The 19,818-nt window shown below is 47.7% G+C and overlaps 2 protein-coding genes and 1 long non-coding RNA gene across 11 annotated transcripts in view; 2 read left to right on the top strand and 1 right to left on the bottom strand.

Moving 5' to 3' along the window:
• The window catches only part of LOC120034169 (G patch domain-containing protein 8-like), a 36,616-nt gene extending 30,674 nt beyond the window's left edge, over positions 1–5,942 (top strand). For 8 of the 9 annotated variants that reach the window (XM_038980625.1, XM_038980624.1, XM_038980628.1 and 5 more), the window contains one exon: positions 661–5,942. In XM_038980625.1, coding sequence (XP_038836553.1) covers positions 661–4,591 — 3,931 coding nt within the window. In that variant the 3' untranslated portion in view covers positions 4,592–5,942. The remainder of the gene's footprint in view (positions 1–660) is intronic. The other variant, XM_038980623.1, reaches the window with a different exon arrangement.
• A 719-nt stretch (positions 5,943–6,661) lies between these two features.
• On the bottom strand, positions 6,662–13,966 carry LOC120034232 (Golgi SNAP receptor complex member 2-like). The gene is made up of 6 exons (XM_038980713.1): positions 13,792–13,966; positions 13,066–13,130; positions 10,705–10,813; positions 9,910–10,042; positions 9,549–9,689; positions 6,662–8,287 (listed from the first exon to the last, which is right to left on the bottom strand). The coding sequence occupies exons 1-6, from the start codon at positions 13,818–13,820 to the stop codon at positions 8,126–8,128; spliced, it is 639 nt and encodes a 212-aa protein (XP_038836641.1). The 5' UTR covers positions 13,821–13,966; the 3' UTR covers positions 6,662–8,125.
• LOC120034233 lies at positions 13,592–17,077 on the top strand. The gene is made up of 3 exons (XR_005474020.1): positions 13,592–14,034; positions 14,528–14,679; positions 15,409–17,077. It is a non-coding gene; the product is annotated as an uncharacterized LOC120034233 (long non-coding RNA).
• The last annotated feature ends 2,741 nt before the right edge of the window (positions 17,078–19,818 follow it).

The following is a 19,818-nucleotide window of genomic DNA, read 5'->3' as shown; positions in this document are numbered from 1 at the left end:
CCTCTCCTGGCTGAAGTGGAGGCTGTAACCCAATAATAAATATCACATTTTTATTTTATTGGTCACATATACGTGATTAGGTTAGCAGATATTATTGCGGGTGTAGTGAAATGCTTGTGCTTCTAGCTCCGACAGTGCAGTAATATCTAACAAGTAATATCTAACAAATTACACAACATATACCCAATACACACACATCTAGGTAGGAATGAATTAAGACTATATACATATGGATGAGCGATGTCAGAGCGGAACGGACTAAGATAACGTAGAATAGCATAGAATACAGTATATACATATGAAATGAGTAATACCAGATATGTAAACATTATTCATTAATTAAGATAGCGTAGAATAGTATAGAATGCAGTTTATACATATGAGATGAGTAATGCCAGATAGGTAAACATTATTAAAGTGACTAGTGTTCCATTCCTTAAAGTGGCCAGTGATTCCTAGTCTATGCCTATAGGCAGCAGCCTCTAATGTGCTAGTGATGGCTGTTTAACAGTCTAATAGCTGTGTGGCAGCTTCCTATCAGTGCAGTGTTTGCAGATGTATGTGCAAAGAGAAATTATAATTTTAAATAATGTGTTCTGGATGAAACGCATAACACATGAAACACGTCACTTTAATATGTTCTTTATCGTTGTGTTTCAGTACCCCGGGAAGTGGTCCCATGTTCAAACCCACCACCGTGGCAGTAGACGGGGAGAAGGGTGAAGAGGGGAGTGCTGTAACCCCCGAGTATGTTCCCCCTGCAGACACTGCCATGGAGGGCTTGTCAGGGGAGGAGAAGAGCAGTGGGGGTCAGGCCTCCCCCAAACCAGCCACCACCATCAACTTCTCCCTGGGGAAGAGCAGCTCATCCCCGGCCGGGGCCTCCAAGGTCAGCGTGTCCTTCTCCTTCGCCAAGAAACCCCCGGTGAAGCTGGAGACGGTCGCAGCAGTGTTCGCTAAACTCCATCAGGATGACGAGGAGGAGGAGGAGGGGGGACAGGAGGAGGGAGGGGAGAAGGCCGCGGGACAGGAGGAGACCTCCGGCTGCAGCACCGAGAGCCCCAAGGGAGGAGGAGGGGGGAATGGAACAGCAGGGCCAGAGGAGGAGGAGCAGCAGGAGGAGCAACTACATCAAGAACAACCAGAGCAGGAGGAAGAAGATGACGGCGCCTCCCTAGCCTCCACCCTCAACAAGCTGAAGATGATGATGAAGAAGGAGGAAGGCTGGGCCGGCCAGGAGCCTGAGTACTACCACTACATCCCACCAACCCACTGCAGAGTCAAACCCCGCTTCCAGTTCCTGGTGTTCATGAAGGCCACAGACCAGTGTGAGATCAGGGAGCAAGAAGAAGAAGATGAAGAAGAGGTGGAAGAGAAGAAGACCGAGAAGGTGGTAGCAGAGGTTTCTGAGCAGACACAGCCAAAAGCTACCGAGTGCAAATCAGAAGAGCCAGAGAAGACTCCTGCAGCTCCAGTCACAGAGCCCACTCCTACTCCCACATCACCTAAACTGAAGACTGAAGAGGCCTCTGCCAGCTTCACAGACCCCCCTCCCACAACGGCCCCCACTGTAGTACCAGACAGCAAGCAGGAGACCCCAGTCCCAGAGCCCAACTCGGGCCCCAAAATCCCCACCAGCCCCTTCTTCCTGGTCCTGAGCAAAGACGAGAGCACCACTCTGCAGTGGCCCTCGGAGCTGCTGGATTTTACCAAGGCTCAGCCCACCCTCTCTTACAGCTGCAACCCCCTGTACTTCGACTTCAAACTGTCCCGCAACAAAGGGGTCCGTGCTGGACGAGCAGCAAAGTCCTCCAAGCCCACTGGTGAAGGAGCTGAGAAAAAAAACAATCCTGAGGCAGCTGCTGCAGTCAACGAGGGGAATGCTGCTGCTGCCACCACCACCCCTGGGCCCAGCACTGACAACACTGATAAGGAGCAGCCCTCCTTAAAAATAGAGGTTTCCCAAGGGGAGACTGAGGAGCAAAAGCTACAGAGTAGCACAAGCGGAGCCAAGAAGAAGAAGAAAAAGAAGAAGAAGAAGCATAAGAAATCTGGGAAAGGCTCCAAGCGCAAAGAAAAAGAGAAGGGAGCCGTAGTGGACGGGGACGCGGAAACTGCGATCCTAGGAGAGAAAACCAAAAAGAAGAAAAAACACAAACGAAAGAAGAGCAAAAACAAAGGTGAGGGGGAAGAGGGAGGTGGTGGTGATAAGGAAAAGCCTAAAGAGGAAAAAGCAGTAGCCGCAACGGTTTCTAGTGCTCCCCCAGCACCAGCAGGAACAGGATCTGCTACAGGAGCGGAACCCGGGAAGAGGAAACGACCAGCCAAAGAAGCACTTCAGAAGTCCGGGGCAGAGGAAGGTGGGGCAGGGAAAGGCTCTGACGAGGCCAAGCCGTCTGAGGAGCACAACGGCACCAAGCGTCTGAAGACAGACCCCAGCGCCCCACCCAGCGCTTCCTGCTCCTCCTCGGCCCAGAAGAGCCCCGGGCCAGGCAAACCACCCAGCAGTGAGAGTGAGGAGGAAGGAGGTGGAGGCTCAGCTTCCCGATCCAGCCGCCGCAGATCCACGCCCCGGGAGGGGCGCCGGCACCAGAGCGATGACTCCGGCCGCTCCCGAAGCCGCTCGTCGCGTCGGGGAGACGGGCGAGGGAGCAGCCGGAGGCGGCACCGCGGCCAGGCATCCCGTAGCCAGTCAGACTCCAGCAGCTCGGAGCGTTCCTCGAGCGCCTACAGCCGGCGCAGCCGCAGCTACTCAGACAGTTACAGTGACGACAGTGACGGGGGCCGCCACCGGAGACACTCTAAACGCTCCTCTGACTCAGAGTACGATCGACGGGGAAGCGGCGGGCGGCGGCGCTCCAGAAGACGTCACTATTCTTCCTCGTCCTCGGAGGACTCTCGCTCCCGCAGCCACAGCCGCAGGAAGAGGCACCAGCGGCGGCACCGGAGCAGCTCTCGGAGCTCTAGCAGCAGGAGCCGCAGCAGCAGCACCAGGTCGTGGAGACGCAGCTACAGCCGCAGCCACAGCTCAGCCAGCCGCTCCTCCAGCTCTACCAAGGGCTCCCCTTACCGGGGTCGTGGAGGCCAGGGGGGCCACAGGGGCCGGGCAGACAGCACTACACGGCGCAGAGACTTCAACCGCTCCTGCATCTACCGTTCCCAGTCCCCCCGCTCTGCCTCATCACGAGCCCCAAACCGCAACAGCAGCTCCCAGAGCCAGAGGGCAGGGGGGTCCCGGGGAGAAGGAGGGGGAGACCAGAGGAACTCTTCCTCACACTTCACCGCCCGCCAGCTTCTGGATAAGATCCAGTCCAGGAAGGGATCTGATGTCCCAACCACAGGGACCAAATCTGGCGCCAAGATCAAGGACCCACCATCGGGCTACTTTGGGCCCAAACTGCCTCCAGCTCTGGGCAATAAGTCCATGCTGCCCCTGTTCGGTAAGCTGCAGGCAGGGAAGAAATTCCCTGCGATCCCCCTGACCCGGCCCGATGGTGGAGAGAAGTCATCAGCAGGGAAAGGTTCAGATGCCGGGGGAGAGGTCATCCTGATGGAGCCCATCCGGGAGTTCCCCCCACCGCCTCCCCCTCCACCAGCTCATAAGAAGGTGGAGGAGACGGTAGTAGTAGTCCAGGAAGCCCGCCACCTCACCCTGGACGCACGGGTTCTTCATGAGCCCCGGCCGCTGTTCCATCAGGAGCCCTCCATGCTGATGCCCCCATACCAGGGCGAGCCGGGACAGGACCCCTCCCAGAACCCCATGATGGAGCCACTCATGCCCGACATGCAGCAGCAGCCACCCCCCATGCACGCCTACCCCAACTACCCCCCGCCCAGCCTGGAGGAGGAGGACATGGGCATGGAGGCAGAGGAGAACGGTCTGGCCCCGCTGGAGAGCCAGCCCATCACCTTCACCCCAGAGGAGATGGAGAAGTACGGCAAGCTGCAGCAGGCCGCCCAGCAGCACATCCAGCAGCAGCTCCTGGCCAAGCATATCAAGACCTTCCCCTCAGCCGCAGCAGCACAGGCTGCAGCGAACATGGCTGCAGCAGCGAACCATCTGCAGCCGGCACCCCCTCCCCCCCAGCAGCAGATGATCCAGATCCACCAGCCTGCCGTGTCTGCAGCCTCGGCTACCTCCATCACCACAGTACAACACCTCATCCAGCAGCACCATGCCGCTCAGGCTGCAGCCATGGGCATCCACCCACACGGCCCCCACCCGCACCCCCAGTTAGCCCAGGTCCACCACATCCCCCAGCACCACCTCACCCCCATTTCCCTATCTCACCTGGGACACTCTCTGGGCCACACTCTGGGCCACCAGTTGGGAGTGGGACACGCTGGACTGATCCCTGCCCACCACACGGCCTTCCTCAATGGCCAGCCCATACACATTATCCCAGCCTCAGCACTTCATCACCACAGCCCCTTAGCCCTCCACCACATACCACACTCATCCCTCTACCCAACGCTGTTCGCCCCCCGGCACTCTAACGCCGCTGCGGCAGCTGCACTGCAGCTCCACCCCTTCCTGCACCCCATCTTCTCAGGGCAGGACCTCCAGCACCCCCCTAACCACGGCTCCTGAGAAAGACCTTCACTATAGCCATGTGTCCACATCAGAGGAGGGTGTTTTGGCCAGAGCAGGCCTGGTTAAACATCAGAGTTAACATGGAGAGAGGGAGGTGTAGTGGCACCATTGTGCAGCAGGTGATGATGAGAATATCATCAGACTGGCCACCATTAGACCACTGGCCAGACAGAGGTGCTGTGATATGCTGCCTGTGCAGAGGTAAACAACAGACATTTACTGTGGGCTCTTTGAATGGACCCCTCCGAACAGTTGACAGACATTCACCCTGAGGTTTCTGGACAGGGTGGGAGAGGGTTTGAGGCAACCTCAAATCTAAGACGGCAGTTTGTTTTGAATGGGAACCCAGTTTAAAAGGGGGGGGGGGAGAAGCAGAAACCTCTGGAGTATTTTTTTTTGTCCCACAGTTTATAACTGATTGTCGCTGTCAATGTTCTTCTTTGTTTTTACAGCCAAAGAGACGCAGTGGCTGAAGCCATAAGCAGGATGGTGTTGTGGGAAAGGAAAGGGGGAGATAAGAGGGGGTTTAGGGTGACATCCATGACTGGAAACAGCCTTGACTTTGTAATGTAATCTGGTGGCTCTAGTCTACTGCCTGAATTCTGTTGTCATTAATATCTAATTTTCTCACATGACTACTTGCTCTCTTCATGACCCGTAATATTCACCAACAATTTGTAATACGGTATGGTGTACATAGATCACTGAGCAATGTGAAGTATCCCTCTAATATGATGGGCATATAAGGAATGTTCTTTATTACTGACTAATGAAATGTTGCCCATAAGGAAATTAAAATGGTCACTGGTGGGGGAACACCGATAAGAGGGGTGAAGCTCAAGTTTTATTGGAGGTACTGTGGGGGGGGGGGGGGGGGGGGTCACACCCGCTTAGTGCTGTAGGGTTAAAGGTCATGTTGTTCCAAGTGGTAGTGGTTGTATATTGAAATGACTTGCACTGAAATCTGTACATCAAGATGCTGCTTTCGCATCATGTAACAAATGTATGATTGTAGTATACTGCAATAATTGTATTTTATTTTGTTTTTGTTTCTAAATTATTTTCCAAAATGCTCCTCAAAAGGAGATGTTTTTCCTCTTGTGTAATTTTTGCTCAATGTAAATAAAATTCCTGTAGTTAACCCCAATAACATTCTAGGGGTTTGTTGCTACTGTAAAAAATAAAAGAACTGAAGGAATGAAGATGGACAAGAATACTTTATCGAGGCATTTTCTGAACTATTATCCTGTATGGGAAGGATTGGGTGACGGGACTGCCCTGTAAGTGGCGGCAATGGTATGTCTTTTTTTAAATATAATGCGTCAACAAATAAAGAGTTTTGAGTTGCTACATGTCTGTCTTAACGATGTTTAGCTGGTGAAGAGTGAGTAGTCTGCAGTGGTATGAGTAAGGGTTGCGAGCAATACATAAATATAAATGTCCCGTCTGGCTACTTCCAGTATGGTACATTATAGGCAGATTACATATAGTAACAAATACCAGCACAGACATGCATTCTTTACTTACTGTGGCAAACGGCTTCTGAAACTGCAATGAGAAGTGAATTTCTCATTCTCAGCACAAGCTTCTTGAGATGTCTGCGTATTGCATGCAGCCCTTTTAGACTAGAGGATACGCTTGCTAGGCTAATAAGGCTAGAGGATTTTACATCTCCTTCTCCTCTGAAGGTTATGGAATGCTGAGCTGTCACTAGATGGCGCCAGAGCTCCGTTTTATGTAGCCTTACTTACAGCTAGCTGTACATCAAGACCAGGAGTCAGACTGTCTAATTTCAGCGTAAAACTTTTCATCCGTAGTTTCTCATCTACCTGCTGGAATATTCCATGCTTATTGCTCTCCCAGGATTGTATTTGAAGTAAATGTGATAAATGTATGCGCTCTGAATAAGCGTGTCTGCTAAATGACTAACATGTCAGATGTGATGGTAGGGGTTCCTATGCACAGTCCGGATAGGTCCCCAGACTACGGCCCCTCAAGTACTAGTCTTGAAAATAATTCTGTTTCAAACAATAGTTTTACTGTTGTAAATGTAAACTCCATATTGTATGACATTTTCAGTGAGAGATTTATTTAAACTATGCTTTATATCCATTGTTAGATTTGACCCATACCTAATTCAATTGCTAGATTACATGGACACTTCAGAGACAGATTAAGACAAGTTTTTAAAATGTTTACTTTTTTATCTCCAGAGAATTCCAATTTGAACCTTGGTTGCACTAACATAGTGAGACTAGGGTCAAGAACATGTCCAGATCATTTACATTTTGAAAGTGTGATAACAATACACTTTGTTTTGTTTTCACTATCGGTCTGTATCTTGGGCACAGGTCCCTGTTGCTCCCTGGGCTACATACATGTATTGGTTAATCTGACATAAGTATTCTCCAGGCAGTGTCATTAGGATGTGTGATGAGGTAAGGTGCAACATCAGCTTTTCATCCATTTCCAGATAACTATTTTTCTGTCCATTTTAAGAATCATCCTCATTTGGGAACAATGGCAGCAAACTTATGCTTCAAATAGATGAAGATGAAACCACAATGAATGTCATCCACAAGGCAATGGAGAACACATTATAGGGGAGACTAAGGCAAGCAAGTGGACCTTGAAGGAGAATTGGTTTGGGAAAAAAGGTAACCAGTCATATGAAATATCCTTCTCACCCACCTACAGCTTCACACAGAGGCTGTCAGGTGGATGACCGGCAGGTGTCAATGAGCTGGAATTATGGTTGCAAGGTTCCACGTTCAGTTTGAAGTAAAATTAAAGTATAGACACTGAGTGCAAAACATTAAGGACACCTGCTCTTTCCATAACAGACTGACCAGGTGACAGCTATGATCCCTTATTGATGTCACTTGCTAAATTCACTTCAATCACTATACATGGATATGGGTTAAAAAAAAAAAAAATGTAAGCCTTGAGACATGGATTGTGTATGTGTGCCATTCATAGGGTGAATGGGCAAGACAAAGTGCCTTTGACCAGGGTATGGTAGGCGCACTGGTTTGTGTCAAGAACTGCAACGCTGCTGGGTTTTTCACACAACAGTTTCCCGTGTGTATCACTAATGGTCCACCGCCCAAAGGACATCTAGCCAGCTTGACAACTGTGGGAAGCATTGGAATCAATATGGGCCAGCATCCCTGTGGAACGCTTTCAATACCTTGTAGAGTCCATGCCCAGATGAATTGAGGCTGTTCTGAGGGCAAAAGGTACAACTCAACATTAGGAAGGCATCCTTAATGTTTTGTACACTCAGTGTATAGGTCTTGCTTAACACCCATTTTACTGGTGCAAACAAAGAGTGGTTGAAATAGACGTGGGTGGTAAAACCCATGGAAATTAAAAGACGGATAATTCCTCGCCTTCCGATTGGAAACAATACTGTCAAGGAACTCTCCGATTTGAAGACAAGCCTATTATCACCGTTCACGTATCTTATGGGCTTATTGTGCAAAAATGTCCAAGGCCAACGCAAAACTGTGGTTGCAGATGCGGGCATGGTCAGCCCAGGTACTTGACGACCAGGAACATGACCACACAGGTGAGCAGCATCCCTCCAATCATGATGAACTTATCCTGGGTGGCCCTCTTCTCGATCAGCCTCATCACCGTGTTGGACAGACCCAGCATGTTGGCCACATCCAGCATCTTCTTGTGGGTCCCCTGGATTTAGGGAGAACAGAGGGGAGAAAAGACATCGAACATTAGCTGCTGAAGTTCCATTGATTGTGCTGCTGTTTCCTGAAGAAAAAGCTGAAGTTAGTTATTAATGGGTATTCTGCTTCATTGCTGTTTGTGGGAATACTGTATACACAGTATCATAACCTGCATTTAGCCTGGTCATGACAAAGCTCTATTCAACTGATTAGGGAGAGGCTGTCTGAGGAACCACACCCAGCCGTTCTGTCCTCCCGGTCTGTTCCTCAGCTGTTTCTCACGGCCAGCCCATCTGATCACCAGACGCCCTGATAACAGGAGGCACACAGCAGCCTCCACCAGGAACACCATCTCTTCTCCTCCCTGGAAATATGTACTTAGCCTGCTGCTGACAACCAGCACCACACACACACACACACACACACACACACACACACACACACACACACACACACACACACACACACACACACACACACACACACACACACACACACACACACACACACACACACACACACTTCGACTACACATAGTGATCATTAGAGGACAGAAACCGGGTCAGCCAGGGTTTGTTTTGGGAATACTGATTCCTCTCTCTGGGATACCGTCGACAGGGACCTGCCTTGCCGTGTCACGGTCAGTGTTCCTTGGCAAAGTGTCAACAACAAAAAAACAGATCCTCAAAACGTTCTATAGCTGCACCATTGAGAGCATCTTGACTTGCTGCATCACCGCTTGGTATGGCAACTACTTGGCATCCACTACAAAGGGTAGCGCGTATGGCCCAGTACATCACTTGGGCCGAGCTCCCTGCCATCCAGGACCTCTATACCAGGTGGTGTCAGAGGAAGGCCCTGAAAATTGTCAAAGACTCCAGCCCCCCATGTGATAGACATTTCTGCTACTGCACGGAAAGCGGTACCAATGCACCAAGTCTGGAACCAACAGGACCCTGAACAGCTTCTACCAACAAGCCATAAGAATGCTAAATAGTTAACCAAATAGCTACCAGGACTATCATCATTTTGCACTCTTTTGACTCATCACATACGCTGCTGCTAGTGCTTATTATCTATCCTGTAGCCTCGTCACTTTACCACTACCTACATGTACATATCTACCTCAATTACATCGTACCCCTGCACATCGGTACTGGTACCCCGTGTATATAGCCAAGTTATCGTTACTCATTGTGTATTTATTCTCTATAAGTTTTTCTCTCTGCATTGTTGGGAAAGGCCCGTATGTAAGCAAACACACACACCTTGAGCGTGCCCCTCTGGTCCCTGAGTCCGGTGAGGATGCTGCTGCCGCTGCCCAGGAGGTCGTCCATGCCTCTGTGTGCGTTGTTCAGGTTGGAGTTCAACTGCAACGTCTCGTCTATGGGGATGGAGGTGTCTGCATCCTGTAGGGGACAATACCGGTAACATCTCAACAATGTTCCCCTAAAAAATGTATTTAGGTTTTATTGCCCATGTTACACCAGTTGTGGTGTGTCAAGCAAGAGTTTGCATGCATGTTTTAGGTTAGCATTACATGAGTGTAGACATTACTGTAGTTCTACATGGGAGATGAGTGTGTTCTGATGATTACATGTGGTTTTGGAGTGGGCCACTACTACTGACGTTGGTGGTGAAGGTACGACTCATGAGCTCCTCCCTCTCTCGGTCCTGGGTCTCTCGTGAGTAGCGACGGTGCTGGAAGTTCCTCAGCGCCGTCTGGAGGTGCTGAACATCATACTTCAGCTGGTCTACCCGCCTGCGGAGGGGACAGACAGAGACAACATTCTTCTTACCCCCCAGCCGAATAATGGCAGAGGAAATCTCAGAGGGTAAAAATGGCAGCCTTTGCCTCCAGCCCCATCCAGCATTTCAGGACTGTGGTTTAGTCACTCCTTCTTCACTAACTCATGACATCTCCCTTGGTATGCTCTATATGGATGTCTTCTAGTTCTCAATAAAAGCTTTCTATCGTCACTAAGATAAGTCAACATGCCTCCCTTCTTCCCAATCTGTCTTACTTCTCCACCTGGCTGAAACACCTGAGGGCCTTGTCTCCCTCCACCCTTCTCTCCCACTCCTCCTGAGCATCACCTGCTCGTGGCTCAGCCCTGCGGCCCCAGCGTACTGTAGCTGTCCTGAGATCAGAGGAGAGCTGTGGGACAGGGCGCAGCAGTTTGTCCCCTGGGGCCTGTTTACCCAGCTCTGTAGTGACGCCTTGCCCAACGCGGCAGGAATGCCGGTGATGACGGGGCTTCCGAGGGAATGTTTTCACAGAGCCGCGTCGCCACAGGGGATGAGAAACACACTGCCTGCTTCATCTAGCTGCGACCTCGTCCCGGTCCCACCCATCTTTATGAAACATTCATCGCCACGCCACCTCTGGTGTATTTGGGTCACCGATGCAGTTTGTGTACTCACAGTTTGGCGTTCTGACGGCGGTTTGGCGGTTCTTTGCTAGCCAGGATTTCCAGACGTTCCAAATGGCTGAAGATCTGGTCGATTCTGACCTGCAGATCGTTCTCCAACACTGGAGAGAGCGCGCAAACACACACACACACACACCCACCCACACACAGACAGAGAGAGAGAAACAATTAAACACACCCTGAACAGTTGTTTCACTCCCCAAATAGGCCAATCTTATACAAAATAAAATGTTAAAGTTATGTTCATTCTAATAAAACAGACAAGATTTCCCCATTCCATGCTACCATGGAATATAGCCCCACGGTTTCAGGTGAATCCAAGAGAGAGATGACAGCAAATATGTTATTTTCTCAAACTTTGCAGAGGAAGTTAATCCACATTGAAACAAAGGGCCTTGTACATAATCTCTTCATGAAGACAAATCAGCCATTGATTCTTATTTGAAGTCAGATATCTATCGTTACACCCGTTTCATTCTCAGACTGCTGAGATTCTAGATAGCGTTTGGTTCCAAGGTGACAACAGCACTAGGCTTGTGGGAAGCTTTTATCTGCCCTTTAAAAAGGACTAGCACCATCTTGTCCCCCACCCCCACCCTCTCCCGTCCTGACTGAGTGACTCCTCGCTCAGACGCCTGCTGCATCCTTCCACCCTCTAACATGCGAGATGATGTCATTGTCACGACTGGGCGGCCGACTGGCTGCCACCATTATCTTTAGAGAAGACTTCCCAGTCGTCCCTCTGCCGCCACCCCTATGCTTCCTGCCCTGGCACCAGCCTGGCTCACAGAACATTGCCCGCCCTGCCCACCTCCCAAAACAATCAGTAGGGAGGGCAGGGTACAGCTTGGCTCAAAGGGCTGCGCAACACTGGAAAAGGGGAACAGATGTAAATACTGCCTAGTTGTAAATTCCAAATTTATAATTAACAAAAAATATAAAAACGCAACAATTTAAAATATTTTACTGAGTTACAGTTCATATAAGGAAATCAGTCAATTGAAATAAATGAATTAGGCCCTCATCTATGGATTTCACATGACTGGGAATACAGATATGCATCTGTTGGTCACAGAAACCTTGAAAAAAGGTAGGTGCCTGGATCATAAAACCAGTCAGTATCTGGCCACCATTTTCTTCATGCAGCGCGAATAAAGAGTTGATCAGGCTGTTGATTGTGGCCTGTGGAATGTTGTCCCACTCCTCTTCAATGGCTGTGCGAAGTTGCTGGATATTGGCGGGAACTGGAACGCGCTGTCGTACACGCAGATCCAGAGCATCCCAAACATGCTCAATGGGTGACGTGTCTGGTGAGTATGCAGGCCATGGAAGAACTGGGACATTTTCAGCTTCCAGGAAATGTGAACAGATCCTTGCGGCATGGGGTTGTGCATTATCATGCTGAAACATGAGGTGATGGCAGCGGATGAATGGCACGACAATGGGCCTCGGGAACTCGTCACAGTATCTCTGTGTATTCAAATTGCCATCAATAAAATGAAATTAAGCTACGGACAATGAGCACATGCCTTCCCTCACTCTAACCCTACCATGGGGCACTCTGTTCACAACGTTGACATCAGCAAACCGCTCGCCAACACAACACCAACACACCTTCTGCAATCTGCCCAGTACAGCTGAAACCGGGATTAATCTGTGAAGAGCACACTTCTCCCGCATGCCAGTGGCCATAGAAGGTGAGCATTTGCCCACTGAAGTCGCAGTCAGGTCAAGACCCTGGTGAGGGCGACGAGCACGCAGATGAGCTTCCCTGATACGGTTTCTGACAGCTTGTGCAGAAATTCTGCGGTTGTGCAAATCCACAGTTTCATCAGCTGGGCTCAGACAATCCTGCAGGTGAAGAAGCCAGATGTGAAGGTCCTGGGCTGGCCTGGTTACACGTGGTCTGCGGTTGTGCGGCCAGTTGGACGTACTGACAAATTCTGTAAACGACGTTGGAGGCGGCTTATTGTAAAAAAATAAACATTAAATTCTCTGGCAACAGCTCTGTTGGACAGTCCTGCAGTCAGCATGCCAATTGCACGCTCCCTCAAAACTTGAGACTTCTGTGGCATTGTGATGTGTGACAAAACGGCACATTATAGAGTGACCTTTTATTGTCCCCAGCACAAGGTGCACCTGTGTAATGACCATGCTGTTTAATCAGCTTTTTGATATGCCACATCTGTCAGGTGGATCGATTATCTTGACAAAGGAGAAATGCTCACTAACAGCGATGTAAACACATTTTTGAGAAATACACTTTTTGTGCATATGGAACATTTCTGTGAGGTTGACACTTGTAACATTCATTGAATGCAGAAGATACATTATTTAGAAAGAGTGAACTCACAGTGGACAGACTGACGATCTGTGTTCTCCAGGCGTCCCATGAGCGACTGCACCTCCTGGATTTGCCTGATCAAAGAGGACAGAGAGCAAAGATATATAAATATTCCTAGCCTACCGTAAATATTAAACAGAGGTCTATATGGAAGCGTAATATTAGATAAGGGTCTATTGAATAGACAAGGAACTAGACAATGGTATGTGGCAATTTAATAAACACGCTAGATACGTAAACTACAGACAGTGAATTTAATGGTGCTTTCAAGACTACTGGGAACCCCGGGAGACAAGGTAAAATCATGACGTCAGTGATCTTTAGGTCAGAAAATCGGAACTCTAAAAAGATGCTCGAGTTTCCGACTTGGAATTCAGAGTTGGATGACCGTTCAAAACGATGTTTCCCAGTCAAAGCTATTTTTTTCCCGAGTTCCTAATAGTCTTGAATGCACTGAAGTCAAAGATTTCTGAGTTCCCAGTTGATTTGAACGCGGCGTACCGTTACAGTAGTGATAGTTAAATATTGTTGGTCATGGATCTATGGATATCTATTAGCTGGTTGGCTAGCTAGTTTCCTGTTGACATCATGACCAGTAATGGAAGGGGTTAGTTAAAACTATCTTTGTCATGAAATGTTGTTAGCTAGCCAGCTAGTTACAGTAACGCGGTATATCATAAGGCAAGTGAGCTACGTTAGATGTCTTATTTTTTGAAAGAGAACAGAAACACTCACTTATTTGTTTGATGGTACAATGTCTCCATTTTCCTTTTATGTTTCAAGACACAATCCACAAAAAAATACCCTCGGTCTATAGAGGAATACCTTTAGCCGGTTTTATTGTGAAACTGAAAACAAGTGGATTTTTGTGTAATGTACACGTCATCAGTTGAGAAGACTTGTGTACGGAAATGGAATAACGGAAGCTCCACCGAGTGATAAAAGCCAAAGAACTGCTGCAGCGACACTACGAGGCAGGTACAGGTAGCTCGACAGCTCCAATCTAACAATGTAGAAGCAGAAATGTAGGAAAATGCTAAATAAAATGATTTAAAGTTAGTGCAATTTAAACGATATTCATGTTTTCTCTCTTACCTTTCAACACCAAAATATGGCATGATAATAGTCTACATTTATGAAGTGGAAGTGAGCTTTCTAGATTTGAGTGATGCTTTTAAATCATGTTTCTATTTTGGTTCATTTGATGCTTAGACTACCGTAACAAAAGTCAGACTTATTGAACTACATCTATTCTCAGCTTTTTACATGTCATATATCATACCCTTAATCTGAATCACAGACTGTGTGCTTTCTGTTCCCACAAAAAAAGCATCCTCTCCCCCTCAATCCAGCCAGGGCTCATCTGTTGACGGGAAGACGAATGTAACTGGAAAGACTTAATGAGAAGACGTCTCCAGGCAAAGTTTTGTCAGCTCACCCTGGCTTTGTCTAATTATCCCTTTTTCCACAGATTGGTGTCAGAATACACCTGTCTGTCCATCCAGGATTCCCTCCTCTGCCCGCGGATACAGACAGACCAACAATAATGATATCAAACTTTCCACGGACAGATGAGATTGGGAGAAGTCACAAATGTCTGCACCCAGGATAAATGAGGATGAGGTAAGGTGTCAGATTGTTTGTTAAGATGCCAATCAAATTCTCTCTCCCCTTCAATGAGTGTGTGAAACAGACGTGGTTTGATTTCTCAGAATTATGCTGCTACTGAGTGGTGCCCCCCCCCCCCCCCCCTGAGATGTTAACAATGGATCCTTAGTGATGCAGAAGAGAGAATCATCCTGGGGCTATCCCTGGCACCCCTACAAAACCACACCTCACATCAGCTCTCTCCCTCTCCCACACTCCATCAGCCTACCACTGGGGATGCATGAGGGTATGAGCAGAGCAGCCAAACAAGTGCAGGTGTCCCATTGACAGATACTATATGTTCAGGGGAATTGGCTCTTAATGTCTCTATAATGTGTTATTGTTTACACACATAGCACAACCGACCTATCATGAGAGATATGGTTTGCTGAGCCTGTTGGTTGATGGTTGACACTTATCTCTCCAGGCTACTTGCTTCTCAACAGAGGCCTGTTTTAACCCACCCCCACATGTCAAAAAACATGATTCATGTTCAAGCCACTTCTTGCTCTTGCTGCTCACCATTTTCGGTTGTCACAACACCTCCCCAGGGCAGTGGTGGGATATGTTTAGATTTAACATGTAGCTCAGACAAGTAGAGAAGGAGAGGAAGGGCCCCTACGAGCCCTTTGGCAGATTATGTGGGGCGTATTTGCCTCCCTTCTGAGGTCGTAGGGTCCTCACTGTCTGTGCTCTATCTTTCAGCCCTGGAGAAAGGAGGAGCAGAGTTTACCGGTCTTCCCCCCACACCTGAGCACTACAGGCAGATACTGACACCTAGACTCCAGATGTGGAGCATGCTCACTTCACTCTGATTGACCAAGTCATCATCATGTGTCCGTTTCAACCCCGCTCCTGCTAAACTCCCCTGTTCTGATACATTCAGGTACATCAGTCACTGACCCCACCTATGGGGAAAGAGACAAAGAAGGACTGTGTAGGTAGGGTTGAATTAGGGTTTGTTGTTGTGGTTTTCAGGATAGGTCTAGTGTGAAGATGGATGTGTGAGATGTTTAGCCCTGTGTGTGTGTGTGGCCCCTTTTCTGAACCACCAGTAAGACACCCTATTTCCTGATGCCAGGGCTGGATCCCTGGGGCCGTCAAAAGCAGTTTCCTGGAACTAGAGGATTTTGAGCCGGATCAGTCTCCCTCTCCTGGCTAGACACCATGGCAGCAGCACTGTTGTTAGGTGGAGGAACTCACCCGTCCCACTGAATGAGTCCCCTATGCCTTTGTTTTAAACATAAAGGGGAAATTATATGTTATTAAATCACTTATATTTAATGCACTGAACGATCTTTCTCAGGCAAAATAATACATTATAACTCTACAATCATAACCCCGGAGAGACAAAATGAAGAGCCCAATTATGACGAACTAAATTGCTTCAGGGCAACGATGTTTGGATACCAGTCATTTTTTGGAAGGCAACTGATCTTCTCATTCTCCTGAGGGAAATTATCAGTTTGTCTTTGAAGCCGTGATGAAAGGTTGAATGAAAGCAGATGAGTACCTGTCAAAAAAGAGAGGGAGAATTCATAAGGTCTCTCTCTATGGGGACCAGGGAGAGGGGTTCGACTGGCATTTGTTTCTGCTCTTTGGCTGTAATGGAGCACAGCGGTGTGTGGAGGTGAGAGGGGTGTGCCCACCCAGAGAGAGGAGGAGGTGAAATGACTGCCCTGACGATACTGGTGAGTCTCTCTCTCCTCTCTCATTCTCTCTCTCCCCTTCTCTCTCCTTCCCCCCCTCTACCTGCTGCCTTTCTGGCCTGGATCATGCAGCTGTCAGCCTCACACACACACAGCCCTGTGGCCATACCACCTAGGAGTGGTGACACCTAGACCCCGGAGCATCCACTCTGCTGTCTCGGTGAGGATGAGAGATCATGTCCACCCCCATGACTGGATGACATGCCGTCTACCTGCACTCTGCTCTCCCAGGGAGAGAAGGTAAACAGCAACATGGCACAGAGAGGAGCACAACATAGCACCTCACCGGGCTTCCCCTGCTTGCCAGTAGCATTACACAGAGTGACAGCTTCCTACCCACAGTCATGCACCGGGGTTTAATCACACTCTCATCATCAAGTCATATGTGTCAATGAGTCTTAAAATGTGGTTTTGAGGAAGTCAAAAGAAAGATAGATGATAGATTGATGAATACTTTAATTGTGATACTGAAATGAATGAATTGGGGGAATTGGTTCTATGATGAAAATGTAGATATCGCAACTAACACTTTTATGTGTCCACATATTTGATTATTATCCAATAATTTAGAGGTTTGATTTTACAGATGTAGGATCTTAATTTGATCACTCTTTTGTTACTGAGAATTTTCCCACACAGCAGGAAATGCAAATTTATAGTTTATTCAAGGTTTAAAAAGTATTCTAAAGTTTGTATTTTCCACTTTAAAATGTCAGACTTGATTTGCCCTAATGAAAAATGTATCAAGCCTGACAAAAAATGTCCATTAATTATAATCCACATAATAATTCACATGTCCTGTTGCTGCAGGATTATTTTCCTGCTGTTGCAAACTGGTTCATATTAAGATCCTACATCTGTACAAAGGGTAATCTTTCAACAACAAGAAATCTTAGTTTTACAATCAAGTAGAATTTCAGGTGATACCACATGAATGTAAATATCCCATACAGTATGAATAAACGTATGAGTTGATAGCAGCACCAGATGTCATGTGTTGAGAACACAGAGCTCTGAACCTTATCTCTATTTTCCTGTTCTGGACTTTGTTGATCTGGGAAAGCTTTATCTGTGCTTGTAATGGAGGTCAGGCCTACACTGTTGTGTGTGTGTGTGTGTGTCTGTCTGTCTGTCTGTGTGTCAAATCAAATTTGATTTGTCACATGCATCGAATACAACAGGTGTCGACTTAACCGTGAAATGCTTTCTTACAACGATGCAAAGTTGAAAAATAGTAACACAAGAAGAATGAAATACACAAGAATGGAGATATATACGGGGAGTACAGATCAACGTGCAGAGGTATTTGAGGTAGATATGTACATGAAGGCAGGGTAAAGTGAATAGGCATCCAGATATCAGATTATAGATAATAATAAGAGTAAATTAAAGAACAGAATATGAGCAGCATATGATTAGTGTAAAAGTGTGTGTGGTTGTGTGTGTGTGTGTATGTAGTGTATGTGAATGTGTGTGGGTTTTGTGTGAGAGTGTCAGTGTAGTGTGTGTGTGTGTTGTGCTTCTTTGTATTTGTGTGTGCACATCATGGAGCTGAGAGAAAGGGGGAGACAGGGAGAGTCAGATAGGGAGGTATAAGGGGGCTTATCGTGGTCTCCTATCACCGTAGCTGCAGAGCAAACAGCTGTGTTGGTGCTCCAGGTGTTCCTCCACTGCAGCCATGGGGCTCATGGGAACAGCCTCCCCCACCAGTTTCCCAGCCCTCAGCAGCCCTCAGACATGAAGGAAGGGATTGCCAAGGGCTTACAGATGTAGGATCTTAATTTGAGCAAGTTTGCTCCAACAGGAAAATAATCCTGCAGCAACAGGAAATGTGAATTATTATATGGATTATAATTAATGGACCTTTTTTGTAGGGGTTGATGCATTTTTTGTTAGGGCAAATCAAATCTGACATTTTTTAAGTGGAAATTACAAACTTTAAAAGCCTTTTTAAACCATGAATGCAGTACAGGTTTGCATTTCCTGCTGTGAAGGAATATTCTCAGCAACAAAAAGTTGAGGAGGGGGTTGGGGGGGCGAACACAGGCTGAGGGGATGGGAGGCATCTTTGCTGTGTGAAATTAATTCACTAAAGCAGTTGTTGTCATCTGTCCTGCATCATATCTACTGTCAATTTATGTTTCTCTCTGTGTACTTGTCTCTGAGGCCTTGGCTCGGTCTCCAATGAACCGCACGGTCTCCCTCAGGGTGCTACTTCAACCCTGCACGGAAAACTGCACTGTTTGAGACATGACAGTGTCAGAAAACAATGTCGTAAAACTCTGAGTTATACAAAACACAAACACAGCATAGTAGGACTTTCATGAGTTCTACCTGTGAGTTCTACCTGTACAACCTTCAGTAGATCTCACTTTTGCCACAAAGGTCATCAGTAAAATGCCCATGTCTCCTCTGCTGTCACCCATGCTACAGCACAAGTTACCCTAACACTTATTTGTATCCAGACTCATCAACAGCCTCCCAGTCAACCACCAGTAATAACTCCCCATCCAGCCACCTATACTTCAGTGGTAGGCCCCTCCATAGAGGTATGCACTCAGCCCTGTCATGGCTCTAGGCATTGTATGTTCTTGTTGTGGGTTGAGCAATTGCATTAGTCATTTCACATTCCAAATTCCTACCCCATGCCATATTCCCCAACCCTCTCTCTCCCGCTCTCCTTCACCCAATCCATCGGTCTGTTCATCACTTCCATTTTGCCAGGGCTGGGTATGGTGTGGCCTGGTTTGGTGGTTTGGGCATACACACTGATGCTATCCTGCAGTACCCTCTCCTTAGAGAAGGAAATGTGACAGAGACTAGACTTTTGACCCGAGGGTTCAAATTACAGGAGGGGACCTTGCTATATGTATGTATGTATCCTGGAGCAAGGTACCTAGCTACCTAACCCGCTATGCTCCAGTTAACATCTGCTGTACTTGTACAAATAAGTAATATATAAACCTGAAAGCTGTGTATGTTGCTATGGATAAAGGCATTCGCTAAGCAACGCCAATGTATCATACAAATATATGCATCAAAATGTCCAGGCCCAGAGCTCAATTCATCTTCATCCATCAGAGCATGACACATTTCCACAACCCAGCCCAGCATAGTCACCGCCCAGTGAACCCGGCCAACAGAGACACAAGGCGGATAGTGTTACTGCCACCGTCACCCTACATTGTGTATGTCATTCACGCCTCTGTTGTGTTTCAGGATGACAGTGAAGAGTTTGAGCACATCCAGCCTTCCTGGCCAGCCTCACACACCCGCACAGGAACACTGGGACTATAAACACACACGCACACCACTCTCATTATGCTAACCACAGGTGCACACACACACATATGCAAAAACAATTATCTACCCTCACCTTGCTGTTTTCAGTCTGCACATAGAAATA

The sequence above is a fragment of the Salvelinus namaycush genome, chromosome 41, assembly GCF_016432855.1.
Source record: "Salvelinus namaycush isolate Seneca chromosome 41, SaNama_1.0, whole genome shotgun sequence".
Classification (NCBI taxonomy): domain Eukaryota; kingdom Metazoa; phylum Chordata; class Actinopteri; order Salmoniformes; family Salmonidae; genus Salvelinus; species Salvelinus namaycush.
This window is presented reverse-complemented; position numbering and strand designations above follow the sequence as displayed.

Bases quoted from the DNA above. Each gene is read 5' to 3' on its own strand.
- LOC120034232 (XM_038980713.1), bottom strand. From the start codon at position 13,820: ATGGAGACATTGTACCATCAAACAAATAA. The intron at 13,131-13,791 runs GTGAGTGTTTCT...CTCTTTGATCAG, and splicing joins TTGTACCATCAAACAAATAA to GCAAATCCAGGAGGTGCAGT. The intron at 9,690-9,909 runs GTCAGTAGTAGT...TGTCCCCTACAG, and splicing joins GTCGTACCTTCACCACCAAC to GATGCAGACACCTCCATCCC.